We start from the raw sequence: 22,726 nt of genomic DNA, 5'->3' as shown, positions 1-22,726 counted from the left end.
ATTTGTATAGTTAATTTTAAAGAACTGAATTCCAGATATAAAGTTAGGCATAGTACATAAATGGATTATTTCTTATTTATTAACCATTTTTAGTTTAAAAATATATCTCTTATATTTACAACATATTTTTATTATAAAAAGTAATTAAATGTACATATATAATTTTGAAAAAAATATTGAAATAGGATCCCTTATATATAATAATCTATATTGGTATTACATATTTAGATAAGTTCGAATTATAATGAGTCAATGCATTTTAGTTATTTCAAATTTGAAATCAGAACTTGGCCCATTGTTCAAAAAATACTCGAAATTTGACTACATGAGCGAGCCGAAAAATATCGTCACATTCTACTTTTAGTAATTTTAAATTACAAGCTCGGCAAGAATATCTTACCAATAATGTGAATTTTTTTGTATCTTATATTAATATAAATTAAAGTGTTTGAGGTCTTTATAGGATCAAGTCAATTGATTATTTTTATTAAAATTACTAACTTCACTGGTAGCACATTGTTATTTTTGGGATTTGTCCCGATTTTTAGAATATTCGAAATTTGATATGAGATCTCACGAGATTTTTAAAACTACGATGATATATTAAATCGATTTATTTTTCATTTTTCACTTTAAAAACAAGCTTTTTAAAAAAGAATTCTTTTAGATAAGCAATATTCATTGTTCAAGATAATATTGTATAAATATTTTAAATTATTTAATATTTTGAATTATTCAAATAAAAATTATATATATACTATATTGTAGCATTTGATTCAATGTATTTATATTATTTAAAGAAAAAATATATATTATTCAATAATTTGAAGGAATTAACCAGTTCAACTGATATATATATAACTTTATTGAATTGAAAATTATTTAATTTTAGGAGAATAATATACAATGTTATCAAATTATTATATGAATAAATATTAGATTCGTAATGAAAAACTTAAAACGGTTTAAATAACGAGATAATTACAATTTTTCCTTCGAATTCTTGAAAAAATCATGAATATTAATAATAAGTCTTAAAAATATATAATTTATTTTTATGTTATAAAAATGATTGATACCGAGTTGCGTAAAAAATACATATGGATTATTTGTCAGTGATAATGTGAATACCATAAATTATTGCAATTTATTTATTACATAATTTTAATTTTTGAATAATTATAAATACATTTTATTCAAGTAATCAATTGCCTCGCAAGATGTTAATAATAATTATACATCTACATAAATCAGTTATTTAGCATATAAATAATTAAAACCGTTATAATTTACTAAGACATATAAAACGATAATTTACATGCTAACACACACATACAACTTAATCTTACTTTGTTAATGTAAGGTCCCGTAGGAGGGCTATTTTAAGCTAGAAGGGGGTTGAATAGCTTAATTACCAATTTAAAAATTGTTATGGCGTTTTAAAATAATTTATCCCGTTTTAAATCTTTACCGAGTGGTTATGCAGTTTATATGTGTGTAAAGATAAAGTGCAAAAAAGAAAATACCACACGCGATTTTATCCTGGTTCGCGATGGCGCAACCTCTAATAGATTCACTCACCCCTACTCCAGTCCCCGAGCTCCTCTCCCGGACTCGGGATTTTCCCTTATAATAAAATCGCTCCTTTAATAGGCGGAGAAGCCTTGACACCCTTACAAGTATTTATCTTGGTGCGTAACACAAACGTCACCACCTCAAAATAAATGTAATACCTACACAACTTATCTTAGACAATACCTCCCCGCTATTTCTTCAAAGTTGTTGTAGAACCTTTGTGTGAACTTGGCTTCCTTATCTTTTGTCGGTCTTGGATCTTAGTGATCCGGTCTTGGGTCTTTCCTCTTCCTCACGGTGCGAAGACTACCTACTCCCCGTTAGTACGTCTAGGACTTGGGTCTTAGAACGAGAATCACCTCATGTCACTTCACCTCACTATAAAACTAATATGACAATCCACGAAACAAACCAATTATAGAAAAGATGGTTTAAACTAGTATGTTACTGTACTAGCCCACAAAGTATAATATTCAAATAAGAATATTAAAACTACATATGAATACTTGACTTAAGATAATAAATGGTAGTCCAAGTATTTTTATGATTACTCATTTATAGATTGAATATATAGGTGGAGTAATATGAGAAGTCTTTTATATTAAGCACTTATGGCTTATGACTTCTTTAGTATTCTTCTTCTTTCGATTATGTATTTATAGATCGAAGAATACTTTAAGTACAACCTTAGAGGACTACCTACTCCCCGTTAGTACGTCTAGGACTTGGGTCTTAGAACGAGAATCACCTCATGTCGCTTCACCTCACTATAAAACTAATAAGACAATCCACAAAACAAACCAATTATAGAAAAGATGGTTTAAACTAGTATGTTACTGTACTAGCCCACAAATAGTATAATATTCAAATAAGAATATTAAAACTACATATGAATACTTGACTTAAGATAATAAATGGTAGTCCAAGTATTTTTTGATTACTCATTTATAGATTGAATATATAGGTGGAGTAATATGAGAAGTCTTTTTATATTAACCACTTATGGCTTATGACTTCTTTAGTATTCTTCTTCTTTCGATTATGTATTTATAGATCGAAGAATACTTTAAGTACAACCTTAGAGTTGTTATTTCCCTTTAAGTATATCAACTTAAGGTTTTAAGGTATACTTGTATATTGACGATTGTTAGGTCAAAGTATACTCTTTTAACTTCAAGCACAGTTTATATGATTTGAGTCTTATCCAAGATCCAAATAAGTTAAGTGCAAGTAATTGGCTTAAGATTGTGCTTTCGAAGTTTGGACAAATAATTACGAGTATTTTATTGATATCGTAGTATAACCCCATGGAACAGTGAAGATGTTAGAAGGGGCTTATACGATATGACTTGTAATTATTTATATACACGATATGTGTTAGCCAAGATCCAATTAAATAACATGAAATTAATTGGCTAACTCGTGGATTTAATTTGTCCTTAATTTTAACGGATGATTACAAAGTGTTTATAGATCGATTTATAATCCCCCGGAACACTAAAGATGTTAGAAGGGATTAAAACTATGCCTCGTAATAATTTATGTACACAAAATGTGGTAGGCAAGATCCAATTAAATGAGGTGCAAGTAATTTGCTAAATCACGAATTTAATCTGTTTTGATATCTGACAAATTACGAAGTATTTATAGATCGAGTTATAGTCCCCCGGAACACTAAAGTTGTTAGAATGGATTAAAACTTTACTTCATAATATTTTATGTGCACATATTAATTTTTAGCCAAGATCCAATAATAAAAATAATTGGCTAACTCGTGAACTTGGGTCAAATAAAATCTCCCTTTAGGAGATGAAGTACTTTTGTTTATAGATCTTCTTCTTAAGATGATTTATGTGAAGATCAAGTACTTATTCGAATTCCGAGTTCGAATCTTAGTTCTCTTGAGAACTTTATTTATAAGAGATCTTGTATAATGACCCATATATTTTTATTATTAATTAAATGTGTAATTATGGAATAAATAATTAAATAAAATATTTATGTGGGTTCATTCAGTGGGTTATTACTATGCCACTCTGTGTATGTGATTACTAGTGTATGAAATTGAATTGCGTGATTAATTAATGAATTGTATGATTTTGTATCGTTGTTAAAAATGGTATTATTGCAGTTTTACTTCCATAAATACTTGGATTATTTCTAAAATAGGTTTTATAATTTTATAATTTCAATAATTATTTTTAGGACTTTATAGAATTGAGAAATCAAGATTTTATTAATTATTTATTTTTAAATGATCTTCTGATTGTGTTTATTTGTAAAATTCATATTTAATTCAGGAAATCTTCAAAAATTAGGAAACGTATATTTCATTAAGTTTGTAATATTCTGAGAATTTTAAAATTATTTTGGAAATTTTCGGAAATCGTTTCACCCGCGCGCCGTTTCGTTATTTATTAAAAAGCGGGTACAAAGTGCACCTCAAAAAGTGTTTTTAAAATTTCGATACTTATATTTTTATTAACTTCGGGATATTGTAATATTTTAAGATTGTTTTCGTAATTTTCCGAGTTCGTTTTCGGGTGCACTTAAGTCCGTTAAATTGTAAATTACGAGACAAAAAGTTGGTTTTCGAGCGGGCCAGGACACGTGTCTAAATTCAGGTAACGTGGCAGATGCATAGCAGTGGTATACATTTTATTCCTTAATAATTTTTATTTTTCCTCTCCTATCTCTAATCTCTCTCGTCTCTCTCAGTCAAATCTCTCTCTCTCTCTCTGTATCTCTCCCTCCCCTCTCTGTTTCCATCTTTCTCCCCTATTTTCCTCGCGTTGCTCCGGCTATTCTCCCCTATCTCTCTCTGTTCCCATTTCCGGTTGCTTCGTTACCGCCGCCGCCGCCTAATTCCGGTGAGGCTTGGTGGTTTCGATCAGTCTTGTTAGATTATATGTGTATAAATATATTGTTGTATATATATGTGTGTAATTTATGTGTGTGTACGATATGTGTGTATGTTTGATGTGTGCGTGTGTGTGTATTGTGTTGTGTTTGTGGGTTGTGCAGTGCGTGTTTGTGTATGTTTGTTCGACCGTTTGTTTGGTTGGCCGTGTCCTTGTGTTCTGTGGCTGGGCTTCCTGTTGGGCCTTGCTATTGGATCTTGTTATTGGGCTTTTGGTTGAGCCCTGTGCGTTCAGTTGGACTTGGTTGATACAATTTTTAATTTTGCTTCCCTTTTTCTGCAGAGAATTATTGATTAATTCTTGATGTTAAATTATAATATATGCGAGCAATGATTTTAATCGGTGAAATTTATTCGGACACCCGAATATTTCCGGGCACCAATAAATTTTGCCGCCGTCGGCGATGAGCCTCGGCGAGCCGACGGTGGGCGGTGATGACAATGTTCTGAGTCCTAATATTTTAAAATAAATAAAATAAAATACGAATAATAATAATAATAATAATTAGTTGATTTAAATCGGTGGTTGAGAAATTGTGAAATGTAGATTGTGTAATTGGTTTGGACTGAATTGATTGGTTGTGAATTGACGTCGAGTTGCTCGACGGGTAGGCCGATAAACAGAGGAGGTGCTTCCCGAATTTTTAGAAATTAAATTTGGAAATTCGGGACATACCCTGTAATTATCGGACCGTCGAACGAGTATAAATAAGTATATACATATATTCTGTGCAGAACATGATTGTATGTTGTGGTGAATGTTCTGTTAAAACCCAATAACCCTAATTTCGTAAAATGACAAGTATACGTATTTCCTGAAAACGAACACCGAATTGTGACCCCTGACTGTTGGGTGTGTTATTGTATTGTAACACTGTATATAATTACGAGTCAGGTTTGAATATCGTTGGGTAGAATTGGTGTCAAGGATATGTCAAGCATACCTAGACGTCTAATGTAGGATATTTCGGCTTTGTAGGTTCTAGTCGAAGGACTCAAGAATTGAAGTCGAACTAAAGATAACCTAGTGATCAGTCGACAAGCGTAGCGAGGTTCCAAGCGAAGGACCTGAACGTTGAAGTCAGATCCAGGATAGTCTGATAGTAAGGCAATAAAGCCGAGTGTCCAAGTTAGTCCAAGGTTAATCAGTAATAGTGGTAAAGCTCTGCAAGGCAAATACCCCTGAACTAATCTTTTACAGTTCAGTATATATGAATAGTTGTTGATTTAAATTATGTACCGGAATAGAACATTTTAAGTTACGTATTCCCCGTATTTAAATATGTTTTACTAAACGATGTTTTGGGGAAAAAGTAACTTCTAAAAATGCCTATCTCTAGATTGTGATTAAAATTAAAAAGGGATTTTTTTTAGAATGTGTGTTGTAATCATTTAAAAAGAGATAGGTGTAAATGATTTTGGAAACTGGATAAAAAAATCAGATATTGGATGGTCAGTGGCATAAGAGGCCCGTTATTAGGTAACGGCCCAGCATGGTTGCGTAAGAGGCTAAGTCGGATGCGCGCACTGGTAGGCCGCTTAGTCCAGCATGACAGAGACCTAGCTAGTCTCTGAGTTCCGCAACAAATTGTGGTGGGATAGACTGATCAGCTGTCCCTAGAATTCATCCACTTTTATATCTGATTTTGGTTTAATGGTTCCCGTAACGGAATGAATAGTTTGGTGGTCCCCGTAACGGGACAGATGATTTTGTGGTTCCAGTAACGGAACAAGTAATTGAGGTTACAGTAACGGAACAAATGGTTTTGGGTCCCCGTAACGGGACAAATGGTTTAATGGTTCCTGTAATGGAACGGAAGGTTTGAAAATGAAAATAGCATGCTAAAATTGAACTCTGGTATTTATGCACAACACACGACTGTTGATTTTGTTTTAAAGAGCATGCTAGTTTTGATATCCAGTTTATACCTATTTTACATGTTTCTGGAAAGTTATGAATTATGTTCCTATAACTGCTTTACTTTAAACTGTTTTACTTGTTATTCATATAGTGGTGCTGCTGAGCAAGCAATTGCTCATCCTTGCAGAATGTTTTATATATGTATTGTAGATGCCTAGGAGATTCTTCCGCGATAGTCAGGGCAGGGTTCCAGTTTCTTCCGTGTCAGGCTCCTCTGAGGTAGTTGTGTTGGACCAAAGAAGGTCTATTTTCGTGTCAGGCTCCTTCGAGGTAGTTGTGTTGGACCAAAGATGGTCTATTGAGTTGTTGTATTAAGTTAGTGGCGTCAGGATGGTTCGTTATAAGTTGGTTTTGTAATAGTTGTAACCTAAATCATACTTAAACCTGGAAAAGGTATTGGTAAAGGGGTCATGGTTATGTATAATTAATGATTTGGATTATATTATGTTTATTGTTATTGTTATTGATGACGTCAACTCCTGACCCCGGGGTTGAGGCCGTCACAGTTGGTATCAGAGCTACAGGTTTGAGTCCCTGATTTGGGTTAGGAGTAGGGCTGAAAGAGTGTAGAAGGGTATATATATATATATATATATATGAGTCAGCAACTCAGTCAGAGGAGTGAGTCTATGAGTTTAGTCAAGGGTTTCAGAGACGTAACCCTGACGTTTGTTGAGGATTGGCTGGAACTGCCCTAGTTTAGAGTACGTCTCCTTCGTATATGTATTATTAGTAATGTTCGATAGAGATTTCTAGATTCCCTCTCGAGAATTCGAGTTTGATTGAGAGAATTCAGCTTCCGAGCAGACCTTTGATATGTCAGCTAAAGAGACGCCAACGTTATTTATAAATATTGCATTTTCTGTGTCAAGGAATGTTATTGGATTGATTGTGTGACCTTGGTGAGTTCGGATAGCATGATAATAGTTAGGGGCTGTTATGACGACTAAGTTTGGTAGTGTATGTGGATCAGAATGGGAGGTGATATCGTTGAACTCTTTTATTTCTTCCTTGAAATGTATTTTATCTCCAGAGTAATTGTTTCTTATTTCATAAGTTGTTTATCTTTCTTGTGAGAAAGTTGTGAACCCGAGGTAAGCTACTTAGGGTTCTGTTGGTCTCCTTATGAATCAAATTCTTTCTTTTCTATTTGTGAACTTCTTATCTGAATATTGTTTCTTTCCTCGATGACTTTTTCGGTTGATTGGGCAAACAATGCATATGAATTGACCATTTGTCTATGTGACAAAAAGGGTCTGGTGGGACGCCACCGACTAAGACTGGCCATCTTATGTACTTGTATGGTTGCTCTTAGTCATACCTACATTTTATTCTTCACTGTTTCTTCTTATTCAATTTCCTTGAGCCGGAAATTTAATTGGATATTCTATGGAAATGAATTTATGTGATTAGATGGTTCTCGTTATGGAAAGCAAGTAAGAGCGACTATTGAGAAGAATGAGAATCCTATATCCGAATATCATTTAAGAATAATGGTAACCGTGAGAGTTCAGGACCTAATGATGGAATTATAGCTTCAGGAAAAGTAAATCAATGGTTGATGGATTACTTGCGGGTGACAAGAAATCATCCTTAGAAGAAGGATTGATTGAAACATGAACGATGGTGCTTAATAGAGTCAGTGTCCCTTAAGCTTGACTTGATTTTTCGGCTTGTTCTACATAGTGTGTAACTAATATATTCAGCCGACTTTTGTGGTATGTTGGAGAAATTTAGCTGTTGTACCTGAGTAATGAGGGGAAGTTGGTTAGTTATTGTTATATTGAGGAACCGTGCTACGGTATTTAGTTTCTTTGTATTTTAGATTTCCTGAACTGTTGTTGATTCTGTTACTGTTATTGTTGCTATAATTACTAGTGCTGTTAATCTGGATTTCTTTTATAAATGGACCCCGATATTAAAGACTTGGGTACGGTGATTGGGCAGCATTTTCCTGATACAGGTGCACCGTTTAAACGGTGATACCTTTTGTCAAATAATTTTGTTATGTTTTAAATAAACTCATTTATATATTTCAGGAAGATGCCACCCAAGAAAGCTACCCAGTCTAAAGAAAATAGTAGTAGTTTTACGGAGGATCCAGCTATAAATGAAATTCTAGACTTATTGCGCTAGCAGCAGCAACAACAGTTGCAGTTAATCCAACAGGTTTAGCAGCAGCAATTACTGTTGCAACAGCAACAACAAGGACTAAACCAAAGTGCTAGTTTCAAATTCTTTCAGAATGTTAACCCTCCTGAGTTTAAAGGTGAACATAATCCAGTAGTTGCTGGAGCATGGTTAAAAGAGATGGAGAAAGCTTTCAATCTTGTTCAAGTAAGTGAGAATCTTAAGACTGATTATGCAAGCTATTTCTTGAAAAATGAAGTGAATTATTGGTAGGAGTCAACCATGGCGTTAGAAGGATAAGGCCCTGTTTCATGGGCTAGGTTTACTGAGTTATTCTTGGAAAAGTATTTTACTGACTGTGTGAGGAATCAATGGAGATTGAGTTTTTAGAATTAAAGCAAGGTGATAGAAGTGTAGTTGAATATGAGGCTAAATTCACAGAGTTGGCTAGGTTTGTACCAGATTATGTGTGCTCTGAGGCTCAGAAGGCAAGGAGGTTTCAACAAGGATTGAAGCCTAAAATTCGTAGTGGAGTGGTGGCATTGCAACTCAAGACGTATCCTTTCGTAGTTCAGGCCGCCTTAGTAATTGAATTAGATCAGAAGTTAGCCGCTAGAGAAAAAGAAGATAAGAAGCGAAAGATGGATGATATGGAAGAAGCATCAGGTCAAGAAAGATCTAGTCAGAAGTCTCACAAAAAGGTCGGAAGGAGTAGGAATAAAGAATTTAGAGAGAAAAGTATTTCTTTAAATAGAATTAGTAACACCTCATCCAGCTCTAAATCAGGCCAATTCGGTTAAGTCGCCAATATCGGAGTGTAAGCAATGTGGTAAGAGACAAGGTGGAAGGTGTAAAGCGAATACTGAATGTTTTAGGTATAGTCAGAAGGGACATTATGTGTTAGAATGTAAGGTGGAAAATCCAGGAGTCGTTTGTTATAACTGTGGCAAGGTAGGGCATGTTTCCAGGAATTGTAGAAGTACTTCCCGAGATAGCATGGGAGGTTGTGCATCAAAGGTTTGACGTCCAGTACAGCCAAGGCTAAGACTTGTAATGTGATTAAAAGTTTAGCTGCTCAAAACCCTGATAAGGAACCAGGGCAATAATTGATTACCGAAAGAAGCAAACGATAATCTCTACGGAAGTTAATATTGGAATAAGTATTTAAGGACATAAGCAAGAAGATAAGGCGTAACCAGTGTATATAAGGGATACTAAGAAGGAAACTTCAAAATTGTGGAATGAAAGAATAATGAGATAAGGTGCATTCCGTGTTGTGCACTGATGTGATTTATAGGAAAGAATGGATGTATGAAGTTATGTGATGATTATCAGAAGTTAGAAAAGTTGACGAATAGGAATAAGTAACCCTGCATAGAATGGGTAATGGGTGCTGTAAGTTTTGGTGATAATAGGCGGAGTAACGAGTGTATTAGTTGTCTGTAAGGAATTAAGGAATATGGTGTATCAGGAGTACTTGCATAGTATAATCGTATTTATTGATAACATCCTCGCCATCTAAGGGCTAAGGAAGGCCAAGTTGAAAACCTAAAGAAGTGTCGCGAAGGGTTGAACAGTAGCAATTGTATATCAAATCTTAAGAGTATGAAGTACTGGTCAGGAGCCCGGCTGTTTGAGTAGCTACCAACCAAGCAAAGGTCCATTTAGGGACCGATGTCTTGAATAGAGTTGAAGAAATGAACATGAATATATAGAATGAGGATCGTGGTATAGGCAAAAGTTTTACCTTGGAAGAGATTGGTTAAGTTTGATAGAAGGGGCGAGTAAAGTCCTAATTGTATTGAACCATTCGAGGTATAAAGAATATAGGTAAAGTTGTCTATAAGTTAGTATCATCACCGCAGTCGCAGTATATGTATAATAATATGTTATACGTGTCAATGATAAGGCGATATGTACCTGATTTGAACTAAGTCGTTGATTGAGAGTTAAGGGGCTCTCATCTAAATTTGTTTTGCATGGAACGATCGATTCGAATTTTAGTTCATTAAAAAGCGAATCCCTAGGAATGAGTTTATGTCTATACTGAGTATGGTTTGAATAGATCCTTGAATATAAGGGCCTATTTAAAAGTTAGAGTCAGAATTGCTTGACAAAAATCCTCACTTATTTAGTTAAGTCAGATTCTGAGGACAGAATCTTTTTAAAGGGGAAGAATATAACGACCCGTATATTTTATTATTAATTAAATGTGTAATTATGGAATAAATAATTAAATAAAATATTTGTGTGGGTTCAGTCAGTGGGTTATTACTATGTCACTATGTGTATGTGATTACTAGTGTATGGAATTGAATTGCGTGGTTAATTAATGAATTGTATGATTTTGTATCGTTGTTAAAAATGGTATTATTGCAGTTTTACTTCCATAAATACTTGGATTATTTCTAAAATTGGTTTTATAATTTTATAATTTCAATAATTATTTTTAGGACTTTATAGAATTGAGAAATCAAGATTTTATTAATTATTTCTTTTTAAATGATCTTCTGATTGTGTTTATTTGTAAAATTCATATTTAATTCAGGAAATCTTCAAAAATCAGGAAACGCATATTTTATTAAGTTTGTAATATTCTGAGAATTTTAAATTATTTTGGAAATTTTCGGAAATCGTTTCACCCGCGCGTCGTTTCGTTATTTATTAAAAAGCGGGTACAAAGTGCACCTCAAAAAGTATTTTTAAAATTTCAAAACTTATATTTTTATTAACTTCGGGATATTGTAATTTTTTAAGATTGTTTTCGTAATTTTCCGAGTTCGTTTTCGGGTGCACTTAAGTCCATTAAATTGTAAATTACGAGACAAAGAGTTGGTTTTCGAGCGGGCCAGGACACGTGTCTAAATTCTACTTAATTCAGGTAACGTGGCAGATGCATAGCAGTGGTATACATTTTATTCCTTAATAATTTTTATTTTTCCTCTCCTATCTCTAATCTCTCTCGTCTCTCTCAGTCAAATATCTCATCTCTCTCTCTGTATCTCTCCATCCCTTCTCTGTTCCCATCTTTCTCCCCTATTTTCCTCGCGTTGCTCCGGCTATTCTCCCCTGTCTCTCTTCGTTCCCGTTTCCGGTTGCATCGTTACCCGCCGTCGCCGCCTAATTCCGGTGAGGCTTGGTGTTTCGATCAGTCTTGTTGGATTATATATGTATATATATACTGCTGTATATGTATGTGTGTGTAATTTATGTGTGTGTACGATGTGTGTGTATGTGTGATGTGTGCGTGTGTGTGTAATATGTTGTGTTTATGGGTTGTGCAGTACGTGTTTGTGTGTGTTTTTTCGGCCGTTTTTTTTGTTGGTCGTGTCCTTGTGTTCTGTGGATGGGCTTCCCTGTTGGGCCTTGCTGTTGGAACTTGTTATTGGGCTTTTGGTTGAGCCCTGTGCGTTCAGTTGGACTTGGTTGTTACAATTTTTAATTTTGCTTCCCTTTTTCTGCAAGGGAATTATTGATTAATTCGTGATGTTAAATTATAATATATGCGACCAATGATTTTAAATCGGTGAAATTTATTCGGACACCCGAATATTTTCGGGCACCAATAAATTTTGCCGCCGTCGGCGATGAGCCTCGGCGAGCCGACGGTGGAACGGTGATGACGATGTTCTGAGTCCTAACATTTTAAAATAAATAAAATAAAATACGAATAATAATAATATAATAATTAGTTGATTTAAATCGGTGGTTGAGAAATGGTGAAATGTAGATTGTGTGATTGGTTTGGACTGAATTGATTGGTTGTGATTTGACGTCGAGTTGCTAGACGGGTAGGCCGATAAATAGAGGAGGTGCTGCCCGAATTTTTGGAAATTATATTAGGAAATTCGGGACATACCCTGTAATTATCGGAACGTCGAAAGAGTATAAATAAGTATATACATATATTCTGTGCGGAACATGATTATATGTTGTGGTGAATGTTCTGTTAAACCCAATAACCCTAATTTCGTAAAATGACAAGTATACGTATTTCCTGAAAATGAACACCAAACCGATTTCTCGAGAACATGACCCCTGACTGTTGGGTGTGTTATTGTATTATAACAATGTATATAATTACAAGTCGGGTTTGAATATCCATGGGTAGAATTGGTGTCGAGGATATGTCAAGCACACCTAGACGTCTAACGTAGGATATTTCGGCTCTGTAGGTTCTAGTCGAAGGACTCAAGAATTGAAGTCGAACTAAAGATAATCTAGTGATCAGTCGACAAGCGTAGCGAGGTTCCAAGCGAAGGACCTGAACATTGAAGTCGGATCCAGGATAGTCTGATAGTAAGGCGATAAAGCCGAGTGTCCAAGTTAGTCCAAGGTCAATCAGTAATAGTGGTAAAGCTATGCAAGGCAAGTACCCCTGAACTAATCTTTTACAGTTCAGTATATATATGAATAGTTGTTGAATTAAATTATGTACTGGAACAGAACGTTTTAAGTTACGTATTCCTCGTATTTAAATATGTTTTACTAAATGATGTTTTGGGGAAAAAGTAACTTCTAAAAATGCCTATCTCTAGATTGTGATTAAAATTAAAAAGGGATTTTTTTAGAATGTGTGCCGTAATCATTTAAAAAGAGATAGGTGTAAATGATTTTGGAAACTGGATACAAATGAATCAGATATTGGATGGTCAGTGGCGTAAGAGGCCCGTTATTAGGTAACGGCCCAGCATGGTTGCGTAAGAGGCTAAGTCGGATGCACGCATTGGTAGGCCATTTAGTCCAGCATGACAGAGACCTAGCTAGTCTCTGAGTTCCGGAACAAATTGTGGTGGGATAGACTGATCAGTTGTCCCTAGAATTCATCAACTTTATATCTGATTTTGGTTTAATGGTTACCGTAACGGAACGAATAGTTTGGTGGTCCCCGTAATGGGACAGATGAGTTTGTGGTTCCAGTAACGGAACAAGTAATTGAGGTTCCAGTAATGGAACAAATGGTTTTGGGTCCCCATAACGGGACAAATGGTTTAATGGTTCCTGTAATGGAACAGAAGGTTTGAAAATGAAAATAGAATGCTAAAATTGAACTCTGGTATTTATGCACAGCACACGACAGTTGATTTTGTTTTACAGAGCATGCTAGTTTTGATATCCAGTTTATACCTGTTTTACATGTTTCTGGCAAGTTATGAATTCCGTTCCTCTAACTGCTTTACTTTAAACTGTTTTACTTGTTATTCATATAGTGGTGCTGCTGAGCAAGAAATTGCTCATCCTTGCAGAATGTTTTATATATGTATTGCAGATGCCTAGGAGATTCTTCCGCGATAGTTAGGGCAGGGTTCCAGTTTTCTTCCGTGTCAGGCTCCTCTGAGGTAGTTGTGTTGTACCAAAGATGGTCTATTGAGTTGCTTATTAAGTTAGTGGCGTCAGGATGGTTCGTTGTAAGTCGGTTTTATAATAGTTGTAACCTAAATCATACTTAAACCTGGAAAAGGTCTTGGTAAAGGGGTCCGTGGTTATGTATAATTAATGATTTGGATTATATTATGTTTATTATTATTGTTATTGATGACGTCAACTCCTGACTCCGGGGTTGAGGCCGTCACATCTTGTATTATAGCTTAAGATGAAGTAGAGAAATTAAGTACAAAACTCAAATAAAAAGAACTCAATTAAGAAGCTAAAAGTTACAACTTTTGAAGAATGGTCGGAAAAGTTCGCTGAAAAAATTCGCTGGAGGTTCGGCCGGATTTTAGAACTTTTGTTGAACTCGGGAAGCCCTTCGGGAGGCCGGAAAGTGGTAGTGGATGAGCTCACTTGGTGGGATAAAGCTTGGTTGGGTGAAGCTAAGCTTGGGTTTCAAAAACCTTATATATATGTAAGTATAGAGAAGAGGTAGAAAGTTTTTGAGAAGAAGTGTGTGTATAGAATTTGAAAGAGATGAAGAGAAGAACTTCTTAAAAAAAACCCAGAAATTTTGTGACTCTTTAGCTTGAAGAAAATGGGTTGAGGTTGGGGTTTATTTATAGGAGAAGTTGGGTGGATTGAATGGTGGAGATTTGAGGAAAATGGATGGTTGATGATGTATGTCACTTGGATTGATGACATGGAAAGCAAAGTGTGTTTCTTTGCAACTTTCCATATGAGATAACCAACTTTATGGGTTCAAAAACTAAGCTGATTTATTTGAATAAATATATATTTTCATTTTCTTTTAATCATTGTTTAATCACTTAATTAAGGATTAAACACCATTAATTATGACCACCTTATAAACTCCTAAATAAATACCATAAAAAAATGATAATTACTTAAATAATATAAAATGATGTCCTGCAAGTTTTGGTCAACCTTGGTCAATGGTAACTAGGTCAAACGTGGTCAACTGTGGGACCAACTGCCTCGATTTTTGTGCCTCGGACAAAATTCTTTAAATGTTACGAAATTTTTACCATACTTAGAAAATATCATTTAAATGATCCATACCAAATTTCAAGTCATTATAGCATGTGAAAGTATTTTATCTAAAATGAAACTGAACAATCAGTCTTTTCTTCCGAGTAAAAATATCATTTGTCTTGAAATGAAGGAGATGGATCTTTTGAACAAATTTTTGACTTGAATAAATACTTAAAATATATTCCTAATATATATAATATATTTGGATGATAGGAAATGTGTTTGAGTATTTTTGAATAATTTTCTCCGATAAATGCTGATTTTACGAAACAGGAGAACATTACTGTAAATATACATTGATGAGTTGCAGAACTAGATATTAATATTCCAACCATGAATATTAATAAACTTTGAATAAAACTCTTTTTGATGTGAGAATTTATTTTTGAGCGAAGAGTTAAATATTTTTGATATAGCACGAGACCTCTAAAGAATATTTCAGATATATTCCTTATTCGAGCATGTTGCCATATCACTGTTGCAACACAGATCTAAGAAATATCATATCTTGATATTTCTTCTTTGATCATATTACCTTAGAGATATATTCCATAAAGATATAATTTTGATATTTTGCAAAACTAGAATATCTCTTTTTATATGTTTGAAAGAAATGATTTTGCTAGTTTGACTCTTTGACTTTGATTTGGATCAATTAAATTCATGTCCTAATAGAGAGGGATCTATGTGTTCTTAATTTTATGTTTAATCGTACAAATACCAAAATAAATAATATATCGAAGATATCCTTTCAGTTAACACTAGTGTAAATAAAAAACTAACATTTTCCCATATTTTGAATTTCAAAAACTAACATTTTTCATTAAAATCAACTTTTATATTAACAGTAATGTAAATTTTACATTATTATATATTATGATTGCAAGTCATTCTAACTTCAGTTATACATTTTTTATCTTTTTAAATTGAGTAAGTTAATTGTAAGTTAGTAGTGAAGTCAATAATAATATAGACCGGTACATATAGTTTATTTAAATAAAATTCAAAATTTTTGGTTAACTATATTTAACATATATGTTAATTTTTAGTTTTTTCTTTGTAAACATACTAACGACATTCTATAGATTAAGTTTAATCGTTTCGTTTTAAACGTACACTGACTACCCTGTTTATATTCATTCATTAAATATAAATTATAAAACACAAACAAGAATATATATATATATATATATATATATATATATATATATATATATATATATATATATATACAGGGGAATGATCAAATACAAACCAAATTTAAAATAGAAACATAGAACTAATCTCAACCATTAGATCAAACTAATCTAATGACCATTTAAAAGCACCTCACCCAACTACTCTACACCCTCCCACCCCCAATTTCAGTTTTTCCCCTCCGTTTTTAATTTGATTTTTTCCCGTCAAACCGTAACTTTTTTTTAAAATCCGATTTCACTGTATTTTTCTACATCTCTCAACGATCGATTTGCATACCATATATGTTATATTTCGAAATAATTTTGTTAAAAAAATATTTGATTTCTAGTTTCCATTTTAAAATTGGTTTATATTAGAGTAGCCCCCTATATATATATATATATATATATATATATATATATTTTGCTTAGTTGAGATATATTAGAAACTTTGTTTAATTTGGTAATGTCTTGTATAAAAATAATATACATTGATAAGTAATCAATTTTATTTAATATACGCTAGATATTATACAACATTTACAAAAAATAAAACAACTAAGAGTAACTCCAGCATCTCCTTGCATTTTTATTACAAATATATAATAAATGAGCTCCTAATTATTTAGAAGGCAAAATCAAACATCTTCTCAATTCTCCTTAAACTCACTATCCATCTATCTTTTCACTCATTAAAGTCATTTATATTAAATAGACGGGTAGAAAATATATCATAATAATAGTTAAGGAGGGGGTATTCACTCCTAAAAATGAGGAATAATTCGAAGCTCCCAGTGACATAGAGAGGAACAAGGAGTTTGTTGGAGAGAAATTTTATCTTCATTTTTTCAAAATTTCTTCTAAAGACATTTTATTTACATGATGTATAAAAAATTTTAGAAAATAACCCGGTGCATCTATTATAAATATAAAGAACAACTTAAAATTTTCGGGCTCCTTAGATCTAGTGCAATTGAACGCTTTGCACTGAGACCACCTATGTATAGGTCTATTTTTTAGCAGTAAATTTATAACTATCTACATTAATATTTGAATACTTTTGACCTGAGGTGATTATAAAAAATCTGAATACAAATTATATTTAAGACTCCCATACAATCTGGATTGAAATTATCTATAAATAATTTAATGAAAAGAAAAATTGTGTACAAAAAAGGGAGCGATTTTTCAATTTTCTATAATTTACATCCCGGATTGTTTACAATAAGAACATAAGAACAAAAGAGATATAATATGTAATTTACATCCCGGATTGTTTATAATAAGAACAGAAGAGATATAATATGTAGCAGAAGCATGAATGAATTTTCATCTGTTTTATTGATGATGAATCAAAGTCTAGGGTACCTGAATATTATCTACATATATAGAAGATAGAAAACGATAGATACATTGAAGTGTGTGTCTGTATAATGTAATAATGAATCTAAAACTGATGAAGATCATCTTGAGATTTTTGTCTAACAGTTCTTGAATGCAACAAAACTTTCTTAGTTCCTTTCCCAGTTGATCTAATCAACTTCTTCCAAAACCCTCCTTTACTATTATGCCTCCGCTCCTCATGCTCTTCTAACGGGTTGCTTGCAATAAAAGCAATAGATCTACTCTTCTTGAGCCCTCCTGTATTAGTTATAATAAACCCTAGAGACCCCCCGGTAGAAGCATGACGGCGGTGACGGTGGTGGTGATTTTGATGAACCGGAGACATGGAACCAGAAGAAGCTGAAAGAGATGAAACAGCAACTAAAGTTCTGATCTTGTTACGTGAGGGATCTGAGAATAAAGAGAGATGGTTGAGTTTTTCCCGGAGACAACAAGAACAAACTCCTGGTTGTTGACGGTGGTCTGGGTGCTTGTTGCATACCTTTATCTCTGAATCTGACCAGCCCATTTTTTGTGGTTGTGTAAAATATTATATGTGAAAGTTATATTGATTTGGAGAATGAGTGGATACAGATGTGTTGTGTGTGTGTATATAAGGGGAGGGAGAAATGGGCTGGAGAGATCGTGTGCAAGAGAATGAGAGGGGGCGTGGGGGAGAAAGAATGGTAAAATAGCCGGCTAGGGCCCAATAAAGGATGGTGACAACCGAGTTATTTTTGGATTTGAGTAATTAAATTAGGATTAGTCGAAAGAGTACGTATTTACATGCATATATTATATGGATGTAAAGGATGCTTCATGGAAGCAACGTCGGTCCCGATACACACGGGTAGGTGTTTTTGGTCAACAATGCATGTAGTGTCATGGCCCACCCCGTTCAACTCACACGTGTGTCACATACTTTGAATAGAATTTGATGAGTAATTTGTTTGATGGCATGTTAAATATTTAAAATTTGTTTGATAATAGTTGAGCTGAGCTCGATTTGAAGTTTTTAGAATTATTTACTGAACTGAGCTCGAATTTTAAATTATTCGGCTCATATGATTCGCGAGATTTACTATGATTCTATTATTTTAATTTTTTCTATTTCAAATATATTTTAATATAAATATTTAGTATTTTATTTATAATTTTTTATATATAATAGAATAGAACTCGAGCCGAACCTATAATATTTCAAGTTTTTGCTAGAATTTGCTGAAAATTATTCGAGTTTTCGAACCGAACTCAAGCCTATCAAACTTTTTACGAGGCAAATTTTGAGTTTGATATTAAACACTCGATCGAACTCGAGTTCGAACTCGAGTCCTAACTATTTAAATCGAGTTCAAACTGAGCTGACAGTGTTCGACTAGGTTCGGCTCGATTACATCCCCTAGTTGGGGAGCTCGGTAGTTCACCGGGTGGGTCTTCTAGTTTCGAGTATTTTTATATGGATAGTTAGAGCAGAAAAGAAGAAAATCAGTGTACAAATTAACTTATAGGCTTGCGAATAAATAGAGTCGTTTGTGAATAAAATTTGGAATTGATTTATTTAAGTAAACTTGATTATGTTCGTTTTTTGAAACGAGTCGATCTTAAATATAAAAATGAGCTCGGATGAGTAAACAAGTCAAGCCGAATTTTTGTCTGTTCAGATCGGACTAGGCTTGTTTAACTCTGAATCGGTTCGGATTCGACTCGAACTCGGTTAACTAGATTCGGCTCGAATAAAGTTTATACATATATTATACATAATAAATTATTACTAATCACTTAAATATTTTTAATACATTTTTCTTGTCATTTAATTTTAGAAATTTTTTACATTTCCAAAATTAAACACTTAATTATTTCGTAAGTAAAATATCAACCATTGTTGTCATGATATATTCGTTTTCAATTCTTTACATTTTCATACACTACATTTAAATAACTTGTAAAATTTACAAATAACAAATTGAAGTAAAATTATAAAATATAATAAAATTTTGAAGCCACAATCTAAAAACTCATGTACGATTTTTAAAGTTATACATGCATGAATAATTCACTACACCATAGATGGCCTATCGCAATGGTTTAATCATGCATGTTACAAAATTATGTTACCTTAGGTATGCTCATCTTAGCCTACCGCAACGTAGTATTTTTGATGTTACCATGGCCTTTAAAACATGTTACTATAGCTTCAAAGTGTTACATACGAGTAACATGTGGCAATATATGTTACAATAGGGTATTATTGGATAAAAAAGTAGTATATTTTACAAACAATTAAATATATATAATTATTTGACATGAAAATTAATCAATTTTTATAATATAATTAAGCAAAAATATTAATATTAGTTAAGATTGATAAAATATTTTTTTTAAAAAAATTTATAAATTGTATTAATTAATAATTGATAAATTTTTATCAATAAAAAATTTAAAGACAATTAAAACTTAATTTTTTTAAAAAAAGAGATGAAATTAGCTGGGCTTTTTCAGGCGGGCTCAAATTTTTTGGAGAAGCGCTAAAATTTCAGACAAATTAACTTCTCCCTCTAATTTCATTCTCCCTCATTCTCTCACTCTCTCTCTCATTCTCTCTCTCTTAGTAGCTATTCCTTTCATTCCTCTCTCCTCGAGCTAGGGTTTCTAATTGGGGGTAACATTTTGGCGAAGCTAGGCCATTTTGGAGAAGCGGGTTCACAGATGGAGCTAGGGTTTCTAATTGGGGTTTCAAATCAGCTGGCGGTTCAAACATTAAGGTACTAACATCTCTCTCTCTCTCGATCTCTCTTCCGCTCATCTCGCTCTCTCTCCTCTCTCTCTCCTCTCTCGCTTCCTCTCTCGCGCTCGTCCTAGCTCAGCTCTCTCTGATTTGGTGTATCTCTCTCTCTCTCTCTCTCCTATCCTCTCTCTCTCTCTCTCTCTCCTCGCCCCAATCTATTTCTGTTAGTTTCTTCTCTAATTTGTTACATGCGTGTTTTTGTGTTATTTTATACATGTATATGTATGTTACATGCATGTTTTGTGTAATTTTAATTGGAATTGGGGTTTTTATTTTTGTAGATATGTAAGTGTGATTTTTGTATTAATTTGTTTCTCGATATTTGCTTTTTATCCGTTGATTTTCATGTTAGGCTTTAGTTATAACTTACATGTAAATCATCATAGTCAAGTGGATATAATTGATTGTGTAAGTAGATATCTATTGTCTCTATAATGCAATTGTTTATGAGTATTTACATTTATGTTAATTTGACCTTTATTCCTGAGAGTTTCAACCCTTTACGAGTATTTAAATTTTTGTTAACATCAACTGTCACAGTTCGGTAGGTAGGAGGAGTGGGATAATACGGAAATGGGTGTATGCACATGTATATTCATGGTCATATAACATGGATTCGATACGTATAATCTAATATGGATTTACGATTTCAGGGCAGCGTTGTTATGCTGTGTTATTATTAATACATATAATCTATAATATTGGTTTAGGATTTCACTTCTGCGTTGTTATTAGTACGCATATCTAATATGGGTTTAGGGTTTCACGGTTGTGTCGTTATTAGTATGTACAACCAATGAAAAGGAGAACATAAAATATTACCTCGGTCTGCTTAGGGCTTCACGGTTGCGTTGTGTTGTTAGAACGTATAACCAATATGGGTGTATGGTTTCACGACTACGTTGTTTTCTTTTAGGAATATGACATTATTGTCCTGTTTTCTGTAGTGATGGACGATGATCTAAGTCAATGGATAACCCTTCCAAAATACAGTACACCTTACATTAAGGGGATAAAGGATTTTTTAGAAAATGCATTTCCCAAATTTTCCGTAGGCGATGAAATGTTGTGCCCTTGCAAGAATTGTAGAAATGGCAAGTGGCATACTCAAGTTCTTATTTATGATCATCTTATTTGTCATGGCCCTTGTCCATTGTATGCGAATTGGATTTGTGAGGTTTCGAGCAAAGATCATAGGATAGATATTGAACGGGCAGAAAATATGGGTTTTGAAGATTCCTTTACCTTCGGAGATAATTTGGACGAGATGTTCCATTGTACTAATGATACTACTGGACCGAATGATGATGCCAAAAAATTTTATGGCCATCTTGAAGAAGAAAAGCAGCCCTTATATCCGGGCTGCAAAAAATTTTCCCGCTTAAGTTTTATCATTAGGCTGTACTCTTTAAAGTGCATTCATGGGATTTCGGAGTCGGGTTTCGGGGATTTATTAGAGCTGATAAAAGATGCTTTTCCAGAAGCACACATTCCTTTGTCTTTTAATGCGGCAAAGAATGTTATTAAAGATTTAGAGCTCGATTATCAAAGGATACACGCCTGCCCCAATAATTGTATGCTGTTTTGGGCTGAAAATGAAAAAGAAGAAAATTGTAAAACTTGCGGTGCTTCAAGGTGGGTCGTAGTGGAAAAAAAAGGCGCCGTGGACAATAATGAGAAGAAGTTAATTCACAAGGTCCCGGCAAACGTGATGCGCTACTTTCCACTCAAAAAAAGGTTGCAACGCATGTTTATGAGCAAAGAGTTATCAGAACTGATGTTATGGCATGCAAAAGGTCGAAAAAAGGACGGCAAACTTCGACATCCCGCTGATGCAGAGGCTTGGAAGGCATTGAATGCTCGTTATCCTCAATTTTCATCCGAGAACAGAAACATCAGATTGGGCCTAGCCGCTGATGCTTTCAATCCTTTTCGTACTATGAACATAAGTCATAGTACTTGGCCAATTATTTTGGTTAACTACAACCTTCCCCCTGGCTGTATATGAAGCAAGAGAATCTAATTCTCTCGACACTCATATCTGGTCCCGAGTCTCCGAAGAATAATATAGATGTCTTCATGCAACCTTTAATTGCTGAACTGAATGAGCTATGGGAAGTAGGCATTGAGACTTATGATGCCCTTACTGACCATACTTTCAACTTGCGCGCTTCTTTACTTTGGACAATCAGTGATTTTCCCGGGCTAGCAATGCTATCTAGATGGAGCACAAAAGGAAGACTAGCTTGTCCAGTTTGCAATTATGAAACATCCTCTATGTACCTAAAACATAGTCGGAAAATGTGTTACATGGACCATAGGAGATTTCTCCATCCCGAACACCCATGGAGGCTTGATAAAAGAAAATTTAATGGTCAAATTGAATTGAGAGGTTTTCCAGAGGTTCT

General features: G+C 33.8%; 1 protein-coding gene across 1 annotated transcript; it reads left to right on the top strand.

Annotated features, from left to right (window-relative positions):
- The first annotated feature begins 18,162 nt into the window (after positions 1-18,162).
- On the top strand, positions 18,163-22,326 carry LOC141714564 (uncharacterized). The gene is made up of 3 exons (XM_074518078.1): positions 18,163-18,219; positions 21,029-21,101; positions 21,266-22,326. Exons 1-3 carry the CDS (start codon positions 18,163-18,165, stop codon positions 22,324-22,326), a joined length of 1,191 nt encoding a protein of 396 aa, XP_074374179.1.
- Positions 22,327-22,726: the final 400 nt, after the last annotated feature.

Source organism: Apium graveolens, chromosome 3, assembly GCF_009905375.1.
Source record: "Apium graveolens cultivar Ventura chromosome 3, ASM990537v1, whole genome shotgun sequence".
Classification (NCBI taxonomy): domain Eukaryota; kingdom Viridiplantae; phylum Streptophyta; class Magnoliopsida; order Apiales; family Apiaceae; genus Apium; species Apium graveolens.
This window is presented reverse-complemented; position numbering and strand designations above follow the sequence as displayed.